The 20,004-nt window shown below is 46.7% G+C and overlaps 1 protein-coding gene across 1 annotated transcript in view; it reads left to right on the top strand.

The window, feature by feature from the left end:
- The window catches only part of LOC147120193 (voltage-gated delayed rectifier potassium channel KCNH8-like), a 569,368-nt gene that overhangs the window by 513,485 nt on the left and 35,879 nt on the right, over positions 1-20,004 (top strand). Inside the window, exon 4 of the mRNA XM_085984214.1 lies at positions 13,259-13,389. Coding sequence (XP_085840340.1) covers positions 13,259-13,389 — 131 coding nt within the window. The remainder of the gene's footprint in view (positions 1-13,258; positions 13,390-20,004) is intronic.

Genomic DNA, 20,004 nt, shown 5'->3' with positions numbered 1-20,004 from the left:
ATCTGGAGGAAAATGCTTCACTAAGATTGATCTGGCCCAGGCGTCTGCAAATAGAGGTAGAAGAAGCCTCGAAACAGTACCTCACGATCAACACTCATAAAGGTCTCTACCAATACAACCGGCTGGTGTTCGGGGTAGCATCAGCTCCGGCTATTTGGCAAAGGGCAATGGAACAAGTCCTGCAAGGGATTCCAGGGACCCAGTGTTATTTGGATGACATCCTGGTCACGGGCGAAAATGACAGTGATCACCTCGCCAACCTGGAGCAGGTGCTCACTAGATTGAAGGAATATGGGCTCCGAGCTAATCGCCACAAATGCGAGTTTTTCCAGAAGCAGATCTCATATTGTGGCCACGTTATTGATGAAGAGGGGTTACATAAGTCCCCTGAAAAGATTGAGGCAGTAGTCAAGGCTCCAGCACCGGAAAATGTGTCACAACTGAGGTCGTTCCTCGGGCTGGTGAACTACTATCATAAGTTCTTGCCGAATTTGTCTACCGTACTACACCCACTGAACACCCTACTGCAAACGGGGGTACCATGGAAGTGCAGTGACAAATGTAAACGAGCTTTCCAGAAGAGCAAAGCATTGATCACATCAAAAGAGGTGTTGGCTCATTTCAACCCAGCACTACCAATTCGGTTGGCATGTGATGCATCACCGTATGGTATTGGAGTGGTGCTGTCGCACAAATTCCCGGACAGCTCGGAGAGGCCGGTAGCCTTTGCGTCTCGGTCACTAACCTCAGCCGAGCATAACTACGCCCAGATTGACAGGGAGGCCCTCAGCCTAGTGTGGGGAGTGAAAAAGTTCAATCACTATCTGCACGGGCAGAAGTTCACCTTGCTGACTGACCACCAACCACTTGTCTCCATCTTTAATCCAAAGAAGGGCATTCCGGTGATGACTGCGCAATGGCTACAAAGATGGTCCCTTTTTCTAGGGGCGCACCAATATGAAATCGAGTATAAGGGCACAAAACACCATGGAAACGCTGATGGGCTATCACGCCTGCCACTGCCTACTGCGGAGGAAGCACCAGCAGTGGATCCTGTCGAAATATTTCATTCGACTATAATTGAATGCTTGCCAGTAACTAACGCTGGTGTAGAGAAGTAGACCCGAAATGACCCGACACTGTCTCGGGTATATGATTTGACGGTGAAGGGATGGCCAGCACATGGCGACTCACTGTTGCCAGCATTCTCATCCAGAAGAGAACAGCTGTCAGTATGCCAGGGGACCTTGATGTGTGGATCCCGAGTGGTAATTCCACCCAAGTTAAGGGAGAGAGTGCTCAATGAGCTTCACGAAGGTCATCTGGGAGGGGTGAAAATGAAAAGCCTTGCTAGGGCTTATGTGTGGTGGCCGGGGATCAATCACAGGAATGAGTCAACCCCATGTCTCGGCCTTACGTACCTGGTGAGGAACCTGACGTACAGGTCGCATCTACCCCAGAAATAGTAGCATCGGAAGCCGATGAACCAACCGACGACAGGGGGCCAGAATCGCCTCCGCACCAAGAGCAAGACACTCGGGAAAGGCACTATCCAGAAAGGATCAGGAAGCCTCCCCAAAGACTGAATTTATAAATAGACTATTTTCAGTTAATGTTGCATGTTAAAAGTGTTAATTGTAATTAGTTTGATATTTAATTGTTAAATGAGTGTTATGGTATTGTTAATCTAAAAGGGGAGGAATTGTAATGTATGTACCTTTAAGGGAAGAACTAATTTTTACAGCTCCTGTATACTGTAGTACCGGCAGTGACCACACCTGTATATAAACCCTGAGTAGGGATCTGTATAGTTAGTTCTAGAGTAACCCTCATTCAGTAAACACCTGTTGATCGTTCCCTGCAGTCTCTTGTCTAATTATTGAAGGACACAACATCAAGATACACGGATCTAACAGTTGGAAGTTCATTTCAGGGTCCAATATGACACCAAGGTTGCCAAAAGTGCGGTTCAGCCTCAGACAGATGTTAGGGAGAGGGATGGAGTCAGTGGCTAGGGAACGGAATTTGTGGCGGGGACCGAAAACAATGGCTTCGGTCTTCCCAATATTTAATTGGAAAAATTTTTGCTCATCTAGAACTGTATGTCAGACAAGCAGTCTGACAATTTAGAGATGGTGGAGGGGTTAAGAGAAGAGGTAGTGAGGTAGAGCTGGGTGTCATCAGCGTACTTGTGGAAACTGACGCTGTGTTTTCGGATGTGTCTAATTGTGTCATCTAGGATCAATTGATAGCGCTCTCACCTATGAGTCAGAAAATTGTGATCAAGTCCCACTCCCGACTTGACATAATCTTGGCTGATATTTCAGTGCCGTACTGAGAGAGTACTGCATTATCGGATATTGTGGCGGAGCCACCAAAGGACTCACATCATTTGTATATAATTCCTTTAACAACATGTTAGCTACAACCTGAGTCTTTATCTTTATTTATGCTGTTTAACTGTACAGAGTGTGGTTACTTTCTGAATTTACCACGGACATTCAACATGTGTCTGGTAAAGACAACCTGGTAGCGGATTGCCTCTCCCGCGCGATGGTCCATGCGGTTCACCTGGGGATTGACTACGCCCTCATGGCTGCGGATCAGGCCTCGGACCCAGAGGTCCAATCATACAGAACCGTCCCCTCTAGTTTCCAAGCGACCGACGTCAGTTTCCAGGCCGCAGGCACCACACTCCTTTGCAACGTCTCCATGGGCGTTCCCCGACCTATCGTGCTAGTCGCATGGTGCCGGAAGGTGTTTGACGCCATACACAGGTTGTTGCACCCTGGTATGAAGGCTTCACAATGGCTAATGTCATCAAAGTTCGTCTGGAAGGGTATGCACCTCGATGTCCGTGACTGGGCCAACACCTGCGTGGTCTGCCAGAAGGCCAAGGTCCAGCGTCATGTAAAAGCTCCAGTGGCTACGTTCGCTGTTCCGGAGCGTCATTTCGACCACATGCATGTGGACCTTGTGGGGCCACTTCCGCCTTCTCATGGTTATACGCATCTCCTCACCATGGTGGACCGCACCACTAGGTGGCCAGAGGCAATTCCTTTGGTTTCCACCACTTCGGCAGACGTCGCTAAAGCTTTCATCTCCTGTTGGGTTGCTCGTTTCGGGGTACCGGCGGACATCTCTTCCAATCGTGGGCCACAATTTTCCTCGGAGCTCTGGAACGCTGTAGCTCAGGGGCTCAGCACCAAACTTCATCGCGCCACCGCCTATCACCCACAGGCAAACGGCCTTTGCGAGCGATTCCACAGGTCGCTTAAAGCCACCCTACGGGCCAACTTCAAGGTGCGGGATGGGTGGACAGACTCCCATGGGTCCTTTTGGGTCTTCGTACGGCGCCCAAAGAAGACCTGCAATTGTCCTCGGCTGAACTCGTTTATGGCCAGCCGCTCCGAGTACCAGGGGATTTCCTCCCTTCTCCCACAGAGCCATGGTCCGCCTCCCAGCAACTCGTCAGCCACCAGGAAGCAGCCAGATGCTTCGCTCCGGTGCCTACATCAAATCACGGCCTACAGAGCTCCCACGTGCCAGCGGAGCTGAAGAACGCCGAGTACGTATTTATCCGCCACGGCGCTCACCGGGATCCGCTCAAGCCCCCTTACACTGGTCCTTTCCACATCATCGAATCAGGAGACAAATCCTTTTCGGTCGACATCGGAGGAAAGCTGGATCACATTTCGGTGGACCGGTTGAAGCTGGCTCACCTGGACCTGGACCGCCTAATCGTCGTCGCTCAACTGCCGAAACGTGGCCGACCACCCGCAGCCGCCGTGCCAGATCAACCACAGCCGCCCGCCAGCCCGACCACACTCACCACGCCAGCTCAACCACAACCGCCCGCCAGCTCAACCACCGTCCATCAGCTTCCTCTGCAGGGTTACCGAAGTCGCTCAGACAGACTTGTCAGGCCTCCTCGACGTCTCACTTTTGCTATTAAAGGCAATTCTGGGGGGGCGCATGTGGCGGAGCCACCAAAGGACTCAGAACATTTGTATATAATTCCTTTAACAACATGTTAGCTACAGCCTGAGTCTGTATCTTTATTTATGCTGTTTAACTGTACAGAGTGTGGTTACTTTAACAGCGTGGCTAAAACGTGATGACGTCACGCCGTTCATCACGTGATTCCCCACTGGCGGGAAAATGTGATAACGTCAGCCACGGGACTGCAGGGGCAGTTCTTGTGGAGCCTCCAGAGAGAGCAGACCTACATTTGATGTTATCCTGCAGTTTCTTGTTAAAGCCTGTTTGTTTCATTAAAGTTCGTTTTGTTTGATCGCCTGAGTAGAACTCAGTCTTTTAGTTAGGAACCCACGTTCCTACAATATACTGTTTACCAGCTCAGATGGACGTAAAAGATCCCATGGCACAGTACAGGGAGCTTTCCCAGTCTCGACAACATTCCATCCCCAACCAACACCCGCAGAAACAGGTTAACTTATCATTCATCTCATGTTTGTTGGACCTTGCTGCTGTGTTTATGTACATAACAACAGTGATTGCACTTCAAAGTGCTTGTAAAGTGCTGTGAGATGACTTGAATATCTGATTATTAAGGTGTTATTGTAATGTTCACTTGGACAGTCCCACATACACTAGTCCAAAAGGTATTGATAGTTAATTAAGCCAGATTATTACACAACAGGACTGTAGTGTGACACTGAGTAAAGTATAACTTAATTGTTGCTTGTTAGAGGCATCAAAGACTAAGTTGAGCACAAGAATGCATTAATGGTACTAATTTAATTAACATATATAATAGCACAACTAATACCATCAAAAGTATTAATAATTACAGCAAAAGTAAATAAATAATTACCAGTATGTAGATTATCATAAGTGCAACAGTAATTTAAGTATATCACAATATCTCAGCCATAGCTGGATTCTGCTTAGTATCAGTATCACAAAGTTACATTCTATGTCTGAGGTTACAATATGGACATAGCAAGGCTAAGCTCATAGTGTGCATTCAACCTATAATTGATATGTTTCCAGTTTTAAGGCTGTCTCTTTATGATGTCAGCATAAGACACAAAACTTATTTTGTAATGTGCTGCTTCTGCCTTCCTCTGGGATGCTTTGGTTTCACCTCTAGGGATGCACGCAGTTAGTCGTCTGTGATTGGTTTTTTTCCTCAGTCATCTCTTATCTTTCAATAGCCTTGCTGGTGTTGTACTTCTGTTGTATGGGATTGCCGTTCTGGTGTTTTATTCAAGTGGAGGGAGTAAAAAGAAATGTTGTAGTGGTAGGGGATAGTATCATTAGGGGGATAGATAGGGTTCCCTGCAGTCAAGAGCGGGAGTCCCGAAGGCTGTGTTGCCTGCCCGGTGCCAGGGTTAAGGACATCTCTTCTGGGCTGGAAAGAAACTTGGAGTGGGAGGGGGAGGATCCAGTTGTCGTGGTCCATGTTGGTACAAACGACATAGATAGGACAAGGAAGATGGTTCTGTTAAAGGAGTATGAGCAGCTAGGGGTCAAATTAAAAAACAGAACCTCAAGGGTAATAATCTCTGGGTTATTACCTGAGCCACGAGCGAATTTGGCTAGGATAAATAAAATTAAAGAGTTAAATGCATGGCTCAAAGACTGGTGTGGGAGAAATGGGTTTTGCTTCTTGGGACACTGGCACCAGTACTGGGACAGGAGGGAGCTGTTCCGTTGGGACGGACTCCACTTGGCCAGTGCTGGGACTACAGTCCTGGCGAATCATATAACTAGGGCTGTAGAGAGGGCTTTAAACGAATTAGTGGGGGGGAGGTTTCTAGAGAGCAAATAAAAGAAATGACAATGGAGAAAGTCATAGACTTAGGTAACAGTGGGGGAATTAAAAAACAGAACGTGTCAGGAAGGGACAGAAGGTATGGAGTAAAAAGTAAAGTACTAAAAGGGGAAAAAACAGGAACTAAGTGTTACAAAACATATTTGAAAGTTCTTTATCTGAATGCACGTAGCATTCGTAACAAAATGAATGAGTTAACGGCACAAATAATGACATATGGGTATGATCTTGTGGCCATTACAGAAACATGGCTGCAAGGTGACCATGACTGGGAATTAAACATACCAGGTTATTTAACAATCAGGAAGGACAGGCAGGAAGGGAAGGGAGGTGGGGTGGCTATGTTAATAAAGGAAGGAATCACTATAATACAGAGAAATGATATTGGGTCAAAGGAGCAGGATAGTGAAACAGTTTGGTTGGAGATAAGGAATAATAAGGGGAAAAAAACACTCATGGGCGTAGTCTATAGGCCTCCGAACAGTTGCAACTCTGTTGGACGGAGTATTAATCAGAAAATAGTTGAGGCTTGTAATAAGGGAACAGCTATAATTATGGGGGATTTTAATTATCATATTAACTGGACAAATCAAATTGGGCAGAGCAGCCTTGAGGATGAGTTCATTGAGTGTATTAGGGATGGGTTTCTTGAGCAGTATGTAACTGAACCGACCAGGGGGCAAGCAACCTTAGATTTGGTCCTGTGTAATGAGACAGGATTAATTAAAAATGTCCTAGTAAAGGATCCCCTTGGAATGAGTGACCATAACATGGTTGAATTCCATATTCAATTAGAGGGTGAGAAGGTTGGATCACAAACAAGCGTGCTGAGCTTGAATAAAGGAGACTATGAAGGTATGCGAGCGGAATTGATTAGAGTGGACTGGGAAAATAGATTAAAGGGTAAGACGGTACATGATCAGTGGTGTACATTTAAGGAGTTATTTTACAACTTCCGAAAAAAATATATTCCACTGAGGAAAAAAGGGTGTAAAAGAAAAGATAGCCATCCGTGGCTAAGTAAAGTAATTAAGGATAGTATCCGACTAAAAACAAGGACATATAAAGTAGCCAAATCTAGTGGGAGGATAGAAGATTGGGAAGTCTTTAAAAGACAGCAAAAAATAACTAAAAGATTGATTAAGAAAGGGAAGATAGATTATGAAAGTAAATTAGCAAAAAATATAAAAACAAACAGCAAAAGTTTCTATAGTTATATAAAAAGAAAAAGGGTGGCTAAAGTAAATGTTGGTCCCTTAGAGGATGAGACCGGGAAATTAATGGTGGGAAACATGGAGATGGCAAAAACGCTGAACAATTATTTTGTATCAGTCTTTACAGTAGAGGACACTAAGAATATTCCAACACTGGACAAACAGGGGGCTCTAGGGGGGGAGGAGCTAAATACGATTAAAATCACTAAGGAAGTGGTACTTGGTAAAATAATGGGACTCAAGGCGGATAAATCCCCTGGACCTGATGGCTTGCATCCTAGGGTCTTGAGGGAAGTGGCGGTAGGGATCGTGGATGCATTGGTAATAATTTTCCAAAACTCCCTGGACTCAGCAAAGGGCCCGGCAGATTGGAAAACTGCTAATGTAACACCCTTATTTAAAAAGGGTAGTAGGCATAAGGCTGGAAACTATAGACCTGTTAGCCTAACATCTGTGGTTGGTAAAATGTTAGAGTCCATTATTAAGGAGACAGTAACGGGACATTTGGATAAACATAATTTAATAGGACAAACTCAGCATGGTTTCATGAAGGGGAAGTCATGTTTGACAAATTTGCTTGAGTTCTTTGGGGAAGTAACATATAGGGTGGATAAAGGGGAACCAGTGGACGTAGTGTATTTAGACTTCCAAAAGGCATTTGACAAGGTGCCACACAAAAGATTATTGCTCAACATAAAAAATCACGGGATTGGGGGTAATATTCTGGCGTGGGTGGAGGATTGGCTCTCTAACAGAAAGCAGAGAGTTGGGATAAATGGTTCATTCTCAGACTGGCAACCAGTAACTAGTGGTGTTCCGCAGGGGTCAGTGCTGGGTCCCCAACTCTTTACAATCTATATTAACGATTTGGAGGAGGGGACCGAGTGTAACATATCAAAGTTTGCAGATGATACAAAGATGGGACGGAAAGTAGTGAGTGAGGAGGACATAAAAAACCTGCAAAGGGACATAGACAGGCTAAGTAAGTGGGCAGAGATTTGGCAGATAGAATACAATACTGGAAAGTGTGAGGTTATGCACTTTGGCAGGAAAAATCATAGAGCAAGTTATTATCTTAATGGCAAGAAACTGGAAAGTACTGTAGTACAAAGGGATCTGGGGGTCCTGGTGCACGAAACTCAAAAAGTTAGTGTGCAGGTGCAGCAAGTGATCAAGAAGGCCAATGGAATGTTGGCTTTTATTGCTAGGGGGATAGAATATAAAAACAGGGAGGTATTGCTGCAGTTGTACAAGGTATTGTTGAGACCGCAGCTGGAATACTGCATACAGTTTTGGTGTCCATACTTAAGAAAAGACATACTTGCTCTCGAGTCAGTACAAAGAAGGTTCACTCGGTTAATCCCGGGGATGAGGGGGTGGTCATATGAGGAGAGGTTGAGTAGATTGGGACTCTACTCATTGGAGTTCAGAAGAATGAGAGGCGATCTTATTGAAACATATAAGATTGTGAAGGGGCTTGATCGGGTGGATGCGGTGAGGATGTTCCCAATGATGGGTGAAACTAGAACTAGGGGGCATAATCTTAGAATAAGGGGCTGCTCTTTCAAAACTGAGATGAGGAGAAACTTCTTCACTCAGAGGGTGGTAGGTTTGTGGAATTTGCTGCCCCAGAAAGCTGTGGAAGCTACATCATTAAATAAATTTAAAACAGAAATAGATAGTTTCCTAGAAGTAAAGGGAATTAAGGGTTACGGGGAGCGGGCAGGAAATTGGACATGAGTCTAGGTTCGGAATGGTCATGGCCCTGTGGGTAGTGGAGTGGGCCCAGGGGCCGTGTAGCCTGGTTCTGCTCCTACTGTGTTCTAATTCTGTGTTAGATTTCAGGAGATGGTTTTATTCCTGTTCCTGGCTGGGGTGGAGATCGCCTTTACAGAAGGTAAGTACTGTAGAAAATATAGGGACAGAGTGATCTCCTGGACGAGTTTCGATCGCCTAGATGGGTCGGAGAGGAATTTCCCAGATTTTTTTCTCCCAAATTGGCCATTGGGTTTTTTATCTGGTTTTTCGCCTCTCCCGGGAGATCACATGGGTTCGGGTGGATGGAGAGTGATAGAAGATTTGAGGTTAGGATCAGCTCAGCCATGATCTTATTGAATGGTGGAGCGGGCTCGAGGGGCCGATTGGCCTACTCCTGCTCCTATTTCTTATGTTCTTATTGATGGTGTGTGGGTGTGCTGCTCTATCTGAATATTGACCAATAAAAAGGTAATTTTGCTAAATACCATCAGGTAATAAATCATTGTAATGGTTTATCTTTACATTGGTATCTTTTTTTAAAAATCGCACATAAATAAATCAAATCAATGTCTCTTTGGTGTAGTCATTGAAGTTATGACCAAATCATTAAAAAAAATCTTGGTTGGAGCTTAAGCATTTTTTTATGCTTCTACATCTACCAAAGTAACATGGTTTATACAGAGGGAAAACCAAAAGGTCTCAATGAAGTCATAGGTGTAAGCAGTCCTAATCTGGATTTGAAGGGCATGATTCTGATTCAGAGCCAGCTATGTAGAAACATTGACCCAGAACTTCGGGTCTCCACGGGTGAGTACGCACTGGGTACTCACCCGTAAGCCCAATGGAAGTGCCGGGTTCCTGCATGCACTGCACATGCGTGGGAAACCGGCACTTCCGTTCCCTTGAAAGAAGGGGTTCAGAGTTTGAACGCGTGCGCAGGAGAGGCTGCGCGTGCGCATCGAACTTACGTTTTTTTTGCAGGTTTTCCCGGGAGGGTAAGTCTATTTGAAGATTTAGTGATGTACTGGGGCCCGTAGTATTTATAAGTTTTGACAGGTCAAACTTATGAATGGGCATTCCCTGCTCCAATTGGCTCTCCATGGCCCACGTGATCCCAGGGGACGCATCGAACTAACTGCACCCCTGGGATACGCAAGCACTGCGCGCTGGTAGTTGGAGCAGGCCCAGGATCGGAATCCCACGCGGGCCCACAGCTCAACAGCCGGCGCGCAAGCTAAGTGCAGGTTGGAGGCTTACACCCGCAGGAAGCCCCCGACCCGAATTTCTGGGCCATTATTTGAATAAGGCTGACTTAAATCCTAGTCATTTTCTGTACTTAAAAAAATCCTCAGCTGAAGTTTGAGCAAAAGATAATTAGAAACATTGAGATGTTGGAGTCGCTAGAAATCAACAGGCTCTGAGACTTTTGTTGCAGCAAAGGCAAAACGCGTGTTACTTTATTCACTCTCCATGAGGACTGAGGATCTCAGCCTCGTTGCAGGGCTATGACGTCATCACGCTACCGATGCTCTTAAAGGGACCCTGCCCTGATAACCCAACCAAGTACGTACATATAACAACATTGGCTATACATAGTGAATTGTGTTTAGGTACATATAACCACATTGGCTATACATTGTGAATTGTGTTATTGTCCCCATGTGGTCTCCGCCACAGAGAAAGGAGATCACATTGGGTTCAGGTCACGTCTGTTGGAGCTGAATGTAATCTCTGAGTAAACAGGAGCTGAAGGGATTGGTAGCTGCTTACAGCAGGAAATCTATTCTACCAAATAATGTCAAATGCAGATGGGTCTGACTACTTGCAGTAAATTTTTGAAATGGTGGAGCCAGTGTAGAAGTGGACAAGGTAATCAAAGAATTATTATAGAAGGCAGCATATTCCTCACACCTCTGAACTCAAGTGTGCCTGAGTAACAGTAGCTCTATTCAGTGCAGGTTGCTTTTAAAGCTGCAACACCCTATAGTGTTTTCAGTCGATTTTTAAAGTTCTGAGGGGCACGGACTTGTGACACTTGACTTTAGGACATTTCCATTATTTGAAATTAAAATACTTCAAAGATTTTTTTTCAGTGGAAAAAGTGGAAACCGTAAACCAAGAGAACCTGTCAGTCACAGTTAGCATCCTGAAACCTATTTAGCAAATCTAGATTTGGTGAGGTGAGGTGAGGGGAGTAGCAGGAGAAGTGAAAGAGCAAGTCAGAAACATAAAAAGAAAATTCTGAATTTGACGTGGTTCCTGTTATTTCTGGAACCTATGTTTGAATGATGGGATAAGAGTTCATTCTGCCTTCTTTTGCTCTGTCTTGTCCATTCTCTTTCTCCCACTCTGTCACTGTAGCCCTATCATTCTCACTGTCGCTGTGTCTCTTGTCCTGCCATTCTCACTTAGTCACTTTCATGCTGTCAGCCTCTGTCATCGCACTCTGTCTCTGTCACTCTGCAACTCTGTCTCTGTACCACACTATTATTCTCAGTCTCTCTCGCTCTATCAATCTCAATCCCTCTCTATGGGCTGAATTTTACCAGCCCTGAGGAGGCAGGTTTGGAGGCGGGACTGCCAGGAAAATGTCAGAAACTGGGAGCTGGTACCGACCCCGCTCCCAACCCGCCTCTGTGCCATCTTCCCGGGAGGCAGGTCCCCGAGTCGCGCAGCGACCTGTATCCTTGAGGCGGGAAGGGGATTAGAGCCAATTAACTGCCTGTTAACAGGTAGATAACAGGCAGTTTTGAGGCTTTTCCCTATTTTACACCTGCATTTGCGGGCTTCCCAACAGCTGCGAACCTTGCCAGGGTCAGCGAGGTGAGCAGTGGGTCTGTGGGGGTGAGAGGGGTCGAAATGTCAGCTGTAGAGGTGAGTGATGGGTGCAAGTGTGGACAGGTAAATATGAGAGGCGAGTGTAAAGTGTTGGAAAAAGTTTCCTTACCTTTGCTTCTTCCTGCAGGCTTCAACCTTTGGGGATCCGGAGGTGCCTCATCTCAACAGCAGAGATGACAGAATGGCTGCTGCATTCTCAGATGCTGCAGCCATCTGCTTTCTGCTGAGGAGAGAGGTCTTGGTGAGCCTTTGTGCAAGGGCTCACCTTAGAACAGAGATTGTCAGTGTTAGAAAGCTTCTCAAAGCTGACAATTCATCTGTCAAATATTTTTCGACAGATGAAGTGTCATACGCTGACATCATCTGTCACCAGCTTTCCCTTAATTGGCCGGTAAGCCCGCAGGGTGGGCTTAACAAGGCCAATCAAGGGAAAATAGCGTTTGTTGGTCAGACATCACTGGGGGTGGGACTGAAACCCGGAAACCAGAAATCCCGCCTCCAGCATGTCTCCATTGACGAAATCCAGCCCTTTGACTCTGAAAATCTCACTGTCTCTCTCTTATTCTGTCATTCTCACTCTTGCTCTATAGATTGTTAAGCACGGCGCTGACAACATTACCCTCTCAGGCTTGCTCATCCTGCCAGGTCTGCTGACCAGTTTACTTGGCCACAGACAGCACCCTTCCTATTTGAAGTGGAAAATGCATCAAGGATTAACCAGATTATGTTATGCTATCCCTCAAGTCAATGTGTAGCCAATCAAATGGTATTTTCTTGCTCCCACCTCCAAAATGGAAGGCGGGAGCAAGGAGACGGAAGAAATCAAGGTAGTTTTGTGTTTTAAAAGACAACAGGTACAATAGATTATATTCGTTAGAAAAAAGTAAAAATAAAATTAAAGCTAAAGTAGTAAGAAGGCAGATAGAGAATAAGAAAGATGAAAAAGTAATAGAAAAAAAGACAAGGTGAGCACAGATAAAGTGGTTAATTTGAAAAAATGTAAAATTGAGCTGTAAAGCCTGGAGTTTCCTGTGCATTGGCTCCCAGATACCTCCATAATCTGGACGCAAATCTATTACATGGCTTAAAAGATCGCGGAATTTTGGGCGTAAATGAGTTATGCGCATAACTAGATTATGCCCAATTCTCCTCGATCTTTTACATCTATCCATCAAACTCTCCGTCCGAACAAATTTCCAGCCAGAAAACAGGCCACGCCCCCAGCTCTCAAATGTAAATATCCTCCCATTGTGCGTGCTCGCGGGTCTGAACATTGCGACCAGATTTTCAGGCGCCATAGGAAACAAAGTCATTTTTCTGGTCTTTTAATTCCAATTTTTAAAAAATATATCCTCACTGAGACTTTTCTGTTTCTTTTAATACATTTTAATGGCTAACTATAAGTCACATTAAAAATTGAAAAGCTTCCCCGATTGCAGGCCTGATGTGTATGAATGATGGTTAAATGATTTAAAACTTTTACTTTTAAAACTCAAAAGAAGAAACATACTGGCGTGGGCTTGACATTTCCTTGGTCCCCGATTGTCGCTCCATGGAACCCGCTGTTGCCATGTATTTCTGTATATCTCTGTAGATTTCTATCATTTTCAACTAATCTCAGTTTTTGCATCTTGTTACCTGCTTGCAGATGATTTGGAAATCTACAAAAACACCAGGCCACCAGGTTTCAACGTGAACAGGAGAAGGAGCAGAGCTGTCTTGTACCACCTGTCAGGACACTTACAGAAACAAGACAAGGGCAAGCTGAAGCTAAACAATGTATGTACAAGCACCCACAGATTACTTGATATGCTGGCTCAGACCCTTTTCTCTTCTAGAGGTTGTTTGTTTTTATTTTAGCTGTTGGCGATCAGCCTGTGAAGTAAGGGAGTGACATCAATTCATGCCTTGTAGTGGGGTAAAACAAAAATAACAAGCACAGGCATATCCGACTGGAAAAGCACCTTTATTAATCCTTATTTTGTTTCAGCTGTTTGCGAGTCCCGACATGAGCTATAATTAAACATGGCATATAACTTTTTTTTTGTGCTGAAGATGAGGTGATTTCAACACGGGAACATTTTTCCACATTGTTGTTCTATGCCAGCAGCAAGCATCGCTAAGTAAGAAACAACATGGTTGGATATGGTGTCAAACCTCCTCTGCTCAGCCCTTTTAACATTGTTTAACTGCAACTTCAAAAGAATGCCTCATGCTGTGTTGTGTAATCTCTTTGCATGTTCCACACCAACCATCCTTTTACCCTTACTGAGTTACATTGCTAATTTAGTGCTAATTTATCGTAACAAAAACCAATTGTATCCATATAGTGTCATTAACATAGAAAAATGTCCCAGGGTGCTTCACAGAAGTCTAATTAAAAAAAACAAAATGGACACCGAGCTAAAGGAGGAGATATTAGGGGGAGGGGGGTCAGCAAAAGTTGGCCAAAGAGGTGGGTTTTAAGGACGGTCTTAAAGGACGAGAGGGAAATGTGGTGGAGGGGTCATGAGCATTTTAGTGCTCATGCAGAATTAGGTTCAGACTGCCCTAACTAGGCTCAGACTGCCCTAACTAGGCTCAGACTGCCCTAACAAAGCTGGGTGGGAATTTAAGTTGTGGGGAGGATGCAAAGAGGCTTCAAGGGGATATAGACAGGCTAAGTGAGTGGGCAAGAACATGGCAAATAGAATATAATGTGGAGAAATGTGAAGTTATCCACTTTGGAGGAAAAATAGAAAAGCAGAGTAATTTTTAAATGGTGAGAGATTGGGAAATGTTGTTGTTCAGAGGGACCTGGGTGTCCTTGTACACGAATCACTGAAAGTTAACATGCAGGTACAGCAAGCAATTAGGAAAGCAAATAGTATGTTGGCCTTTATTACAAGAGGATCTGAGTAGAAGAGTAAAGATGTCTTTGTGGCGTACCGATCACAGAACGGACACAATCCGCTTTCCGGTCCGTAGACTATAAATCAGGCGTCATGCCTTTAAGAAGGATCACACCTATAAGAAACTCGATCTGCAACATAGTTAAGCCCAGAGCGGGGGAGGAGCAGTCGAAGCTGTGCACTGAGGAAAGACAGTTGTACTTTGTGTAGTCTCTGACTCCATTTTGTGTTCAGCATGCAGCCTCAACAATTAAACCTTTTATGTTGAACCTCTCCGAGTTCAGTATTTTTTGCTAGGAGTACGTAGACTCCTACATTGGTGACCCCGACGCTCAGGATGACTCCTAAGCGCAACCATGGCTGACACAAACGCAGTTTCTGCGAAGCTGCCGGAGTTCTGGGAGAACCTGGCCACCGCCTGGTTCCTTCAAGCCGAATCGCAATTCCGACTCCGCGGCATCACCGCCGACGCAACGATGTACGACTACCTCCTCGCCTCCCTGGGCAGCTCCACAATCACGAAAGTCTGGACAACACCTCAAAACCCTCCAGAGGAAGGCAAGTACGCACATCTCAAGGCCGTGCTCATTAAAAAATTCACAGCCTCCCAATTCGTGCGCAACTGCCACCTCCTCGACCTCCCGGGCCTCGGTGATTCCACGCCGTCAGACTTGCTCTCACACATGCTTGCTCTGACCGATGAGAAACCGCCCGGCTCCCTCTTCCGCACGCTCTTTATCCGCCAACTACCTCCCAGCATCCGCCCGGCGATCGTGGCGTCCAGCCTCACGGACCTCGAGGCCCTGGCCGACGAAGCCGATAAGCTCCTGTCTGCCAGCTCCAACCACGCCGTCACCCCCGACCTGGCCTCCGCAGCGTCGGCGCGCGCTCCACCCTCTATCGCGCGGCCACACAGCTCGGCCACGAGGCCCCCCAGGCCCCCACGTCCCCCAAGCCCTCCGACCCAGGGCTACTGCTACTTCCATACCCGGTTCGGCGCACGGGCACGCCGCTGCAGCCATCCCTGCACGTTTCCAACCGCCCCCACACCGGCCTACATGATGGCCATGGGGCAAGCAGGCGCGCTGCTGTATGTTACGGACAGCGCCTCCGGACGCCATTTCCTATGAGACACGGGCGCGCAGCGCAGCATCATCCCCGCGTCTGCCCTCAAGATCCAGCGAGGTGGCCGCGGCCCTGCGCTGGCTGCCACCAACGGCACCGACATCCGGACGTACGGCACCCGCACCATCACCATCGACCTCGCAGGCCGCCGCTACCACTGGGAGTTTATCACCGCCAAGGTGCTCTCCCCGCTCCTCGGTGCGGATTTCCTGTGTGCCCACGGCTTGTTGGTCGACATGCCTCGGTGCCGCCTCGTGGACATGAACATGTCACCTGTCCCGGGCGCCATGGCCCCGCCACAACCCACCGAAATGGCGTGGCAGTGCCGCACCCGCTGAACGGACGACTACTCAGCACTCCTGGCTGAGTTCCCAGCCCTCACCAACCCGACCTTCTCCGCGAAGGTTGCTAAGCACGGGGTAGAACACTTCATCCCCACCACAGGCCCACCGGTGTATGCCCACGCCCGCAGGCTGGACCCGGCCAAGCTGGAGATCGCGCGGGCCGAGTTCGCCACAATGGAACAGCTCGGCATCATCCGCCGCTCCAACAGCCCCTGCGCCTCCCCACTCCACATCGTCACCAAACCCGATGGGGGATGGCGCCCCTGCGGGGACTACCGGCGCCTAAACAACGCCACCACGCCGGATCGGTACCCCATACCGCACATTCAAGACTTCTCGGCTAGACTGGCTGGCCGCTCAGTCTTCTCCAAAGTTGACCTGGTGCACGGTTACCATCAGGTACCAGTCCACCCCACGGACATTCCCAAGACGGTCATAATCACCCCTTTTGGGCTACTCGAGTTCCTCCGAATGCCCTTCGGCCTCAAAAACACGGCCCAGGCCGTCCAGCGGCTCATGGACTCAGTCCTCTGGGACCTGAAGTTCCTCTTTGTCTACCTGTATGACATCCTGGTAGCTAGTTCCTCCAAGCAGGAGCACATCGAGCACCTCCGCACCCTGTTCCTGCCCACCGCCACGACCCCCTGGTCGGCTGACCAGCAACGCCGCGCTTTCACCAACCGAGCACAACAGTTCGCTCCGGTACCCACCGGCCGGCACGGCGAACCAGCAACCCGCGTACCACCTAGCCTGCACATGGCCAAATTTGTTTTCGTGCGCCATGACGCCCACTGAGGACCTCTACGGCCCCCATACGATGGACCCTACAAGGTACTCCAGACGGGGAACAAGTTCTTCCTCCTCGAAGTGGGCAGCAGAACTGACAAGGTGTCGGTCGACCGGCTCAAGCTGGTGCACCTAGAGCCTGAAGAACCCGTTCAAGTGGGCCAACCCCCACCGCGGGGCAGACCGCCTAAGAGCCCGATGCGTCCGACTGCCCCGCTCCCGACACCAACCGCCAAAAGCCATTCCGGCCATGCCATCAAGCCACCATGCCGGTTTGTACACTCCCTACTAGCGGATTCTGGGGGGAGCTGTGTGGCGTACCAATCACAGAATGGACACAATCCGCTTTCCAGTCCGTAGACTATAAATCAGGCGTCATGCCTTTAAGAAGGATCACACCTTTAAGAAACTCGATCTGCAACATAGTTAAGCCCAGAGCGGGGGAGGAGCAGTCGAAGCTGTGCACTGAGGAAAGACAGTTGTACTTTGTGTAGTCTCTGACTCCATTTTGTGTTCAGCATGCAGCCTCAACAATTAAACCTTTTCTGTTGAACCTCTCCGAGTTCAGTATTTTTTGCTAGGCGTATGTAGACTGCTACATCTTACTACAATTATATAGGGCCCTGGTGAGACCATACCTGGAGTACGTTGTACAGTTTTGGTCTCCTTACCTAAGGAAGGATATACTGTACTGGCCATAGAGGGAGTGCAACGAAGGTTCACCAGACTGATTCCTGGGATGGGGGGATTGTCCTATGAGGAGAGATTAAGTAGACTAGGCCTATAATCTCTAGAGTTTAGAAGAATGAGAGGTAATCTCATTGAAACATATAAATTTCTTACAGGGCTTGACAGGATAGATGCAGAGAGGATATTTCCCCTGGCTGGGGTGTCTAGAACCAGGGGCCACAGTCTCAGAATAAGGGGTTGGCCATTTATGACTGAGATGAAGAGAAATTTCTTCACTCAGAGGGTGGTGAATCTTTGAAACTCTCTACCCCAGAGGGCTGTGGAGGCTCAGCCGTTGAGTATATTCAAGACAGAGATCGATAGATTTTTGGATATTAAGGGAATCAAGAGGATATGGGGATAGGGTGGGAAAGTGGAGATGAGGTAGAAGATCAGCCATGATCTTATTGAATGGCGGAGCAGGCTCGAGGGACCGAATGGCCGACTCCTGCTCCTATTTCTTACATTCTTATGTTATATTCTAACTAATTTCTTGCAGCATTCAGAAAGGACTCTGGCACTCAACAGAAAGAAGAGATTTCCACCCCAGCAGTCTGGGCTTGTTTCTATCCTAGGGCACAGAGTGTGCTCATCCACAGGTCATATAAAACAGCAGTGCCTTTGTTTACATATACTGCAATGTCCTCATGAGAGAAAGGGTGCTATATTGCTAACTGCTTGATGCCTATAATAGGAAGAAGTTAGATTTGGTAGAAACATTATCAAAATAGGATGGATAATGTGTAGGGTTAAAGTGTCTTTTAAAATTGTGTTTTAAGAGTATATTTTAGTTCAGTGGGGTTAATATTATATTAATAAAGATAATCCTTATTTTGGATTGGCTTCATTAATGTATTTTTTCAGTATCAGAACTGAAAACCAGTCAACCTGTCACCAATCTATGATTTAATATTATTTTAAAGTTAATTTTTCACTTAAAGGAAGGGATGAGTGCATTAAGTTGTCACAGAATTAACTAAAATTTCTAGCTCTGTCCCCAGTCAAACATTGTAAAAAGAAGAGAAGCTGATTGGCACAGGATTGCTGGCCTCCAGCAGTTTACGTTTAGCAGCAGGGACGAAGCAGCGGTTGTATATGAGCACCTGTTCCTATTCGTGGGCAACTGCTGATTGTATTGCTGAATATCTGGAGCTGGCTTGCAGGGTGTTAGCAGCAAAGCTGTGATCACCAACTCCACCCATAAAAAACATGCAGTCTGGCAATGCCATATGGAGCTCAAGATTCATCCCAGCCACGATGTCAGCTGTGGCTCAGTGGGTAGCACTATTCACCTCTGCGTCAGAAGGTTGTGGGTTCAAGTCCCACTCCAGGGACTTGAGCACATAAAGCTAGGCTGACACTCCAGTGCAGTGCTGAGGGATTGCTGTCAGAGATGCCGTCTTTCAGATGAGACGTTAAACCCCGTCTGCTCTCTCAGGTGGATGTAAAAGATCCCATGGCACTATTTCGAAGAAGAGCAGGGGAGTTATCCCCGGTGTCCTGGCCAATATTTATCCCTCAATCAACATAACAAAAACAGATTATTGTTGTTTGTGGGAACTTGCTGTGTGCAAATTGGCTGTCGCGTTTCCCACATTACAACAGTGACTACACTCAATAAAGTACTTCATTGGCTGTAAAACACTTTGAGATTTCTGGTGGTCATGAAAGGCGCTATAGAAATGCAAGTCTTTTTTTCTTTGTGACATCTTGTTTAAATATCTTTCAGAGATAGTGGGAGGAGATTCTTGTTACGACTCGGGCTCATATTTTATTAGTTTGTTTCAAATTCTCGCACCGTGAGTCAGTCATGGAGGTAGACGTCACAGTAATTAATTAAAATATGATATTTAGGGAGCTGTCTCTGATTTGATTTTGCACTGAATGTTGATTCACAATAGGGAGCAGTGGGACTGGTTGAAGAGAGAGAGGAGTTGGATCCTTAAAGATCCATGTTAAAATCATAACATATAAGCATCGCACCCTTGACTTTTACAACAACCAAATGAGCAGCAAATGTTCCATTCCACCGATGCAGAAGCGATTCTGTCAGGTTCATGGCTCATAAAAACCTGTGTGATGGTGCATGTTATTCTTGCAGGCAGTGGTCATTGCCTAAGTGGCCATTATTCATGTGTGAGCCTGGACAGTAAATGTCAGCAGGCTACCTAACTATGGAAGAAATCACAGCTGAACCAGACTGTGTCCTTATTCAGCATCCACACACGCAACATCCAGTCGGGATTATTATATAGCGAACCAGAAGTGGGGACCCTGACCATTTTTTCCCCCCTTCCCTACGACTTGTCCTGGCTGAGATTGGTTAATTCAAAGACCAGGAATCAAACCTGGGATATACCTGGGCTATATGCCTCACCGATGGACATTTTGCTGGCGTTTTCCACCTCTGCACTCGCCAACCCCCACAATCTTCTGCTCATTTGTGTTTTATTGGGTTAAAACTGTGGGCTAGTGATCACAAAAGCAGAAAACCCCAACCTTTGTCTCTGAGTCATCAG

The sequence above is a fragment of the Somniosus microcephalus genome, chromosome 4 (assembly GCF_052327205.1).
Source record: "Somniosus microcephalus isolate GS21.2 chromosome 4, FLI_Smic_1.0, whole genome shotgun sequence".
In the NCBI taxonomy this organism is placed as follows: Eukaryota; Metazoa; Chordata; class Chondrichthyes; order Squaliformes; family Somniosidae; genus Somniosus; species Somniosus microcephalus.
Note: the sequence above shows the minus strand (reverse complement) of the source record. Positions and strands in the feature narration are given on the sequence as shown.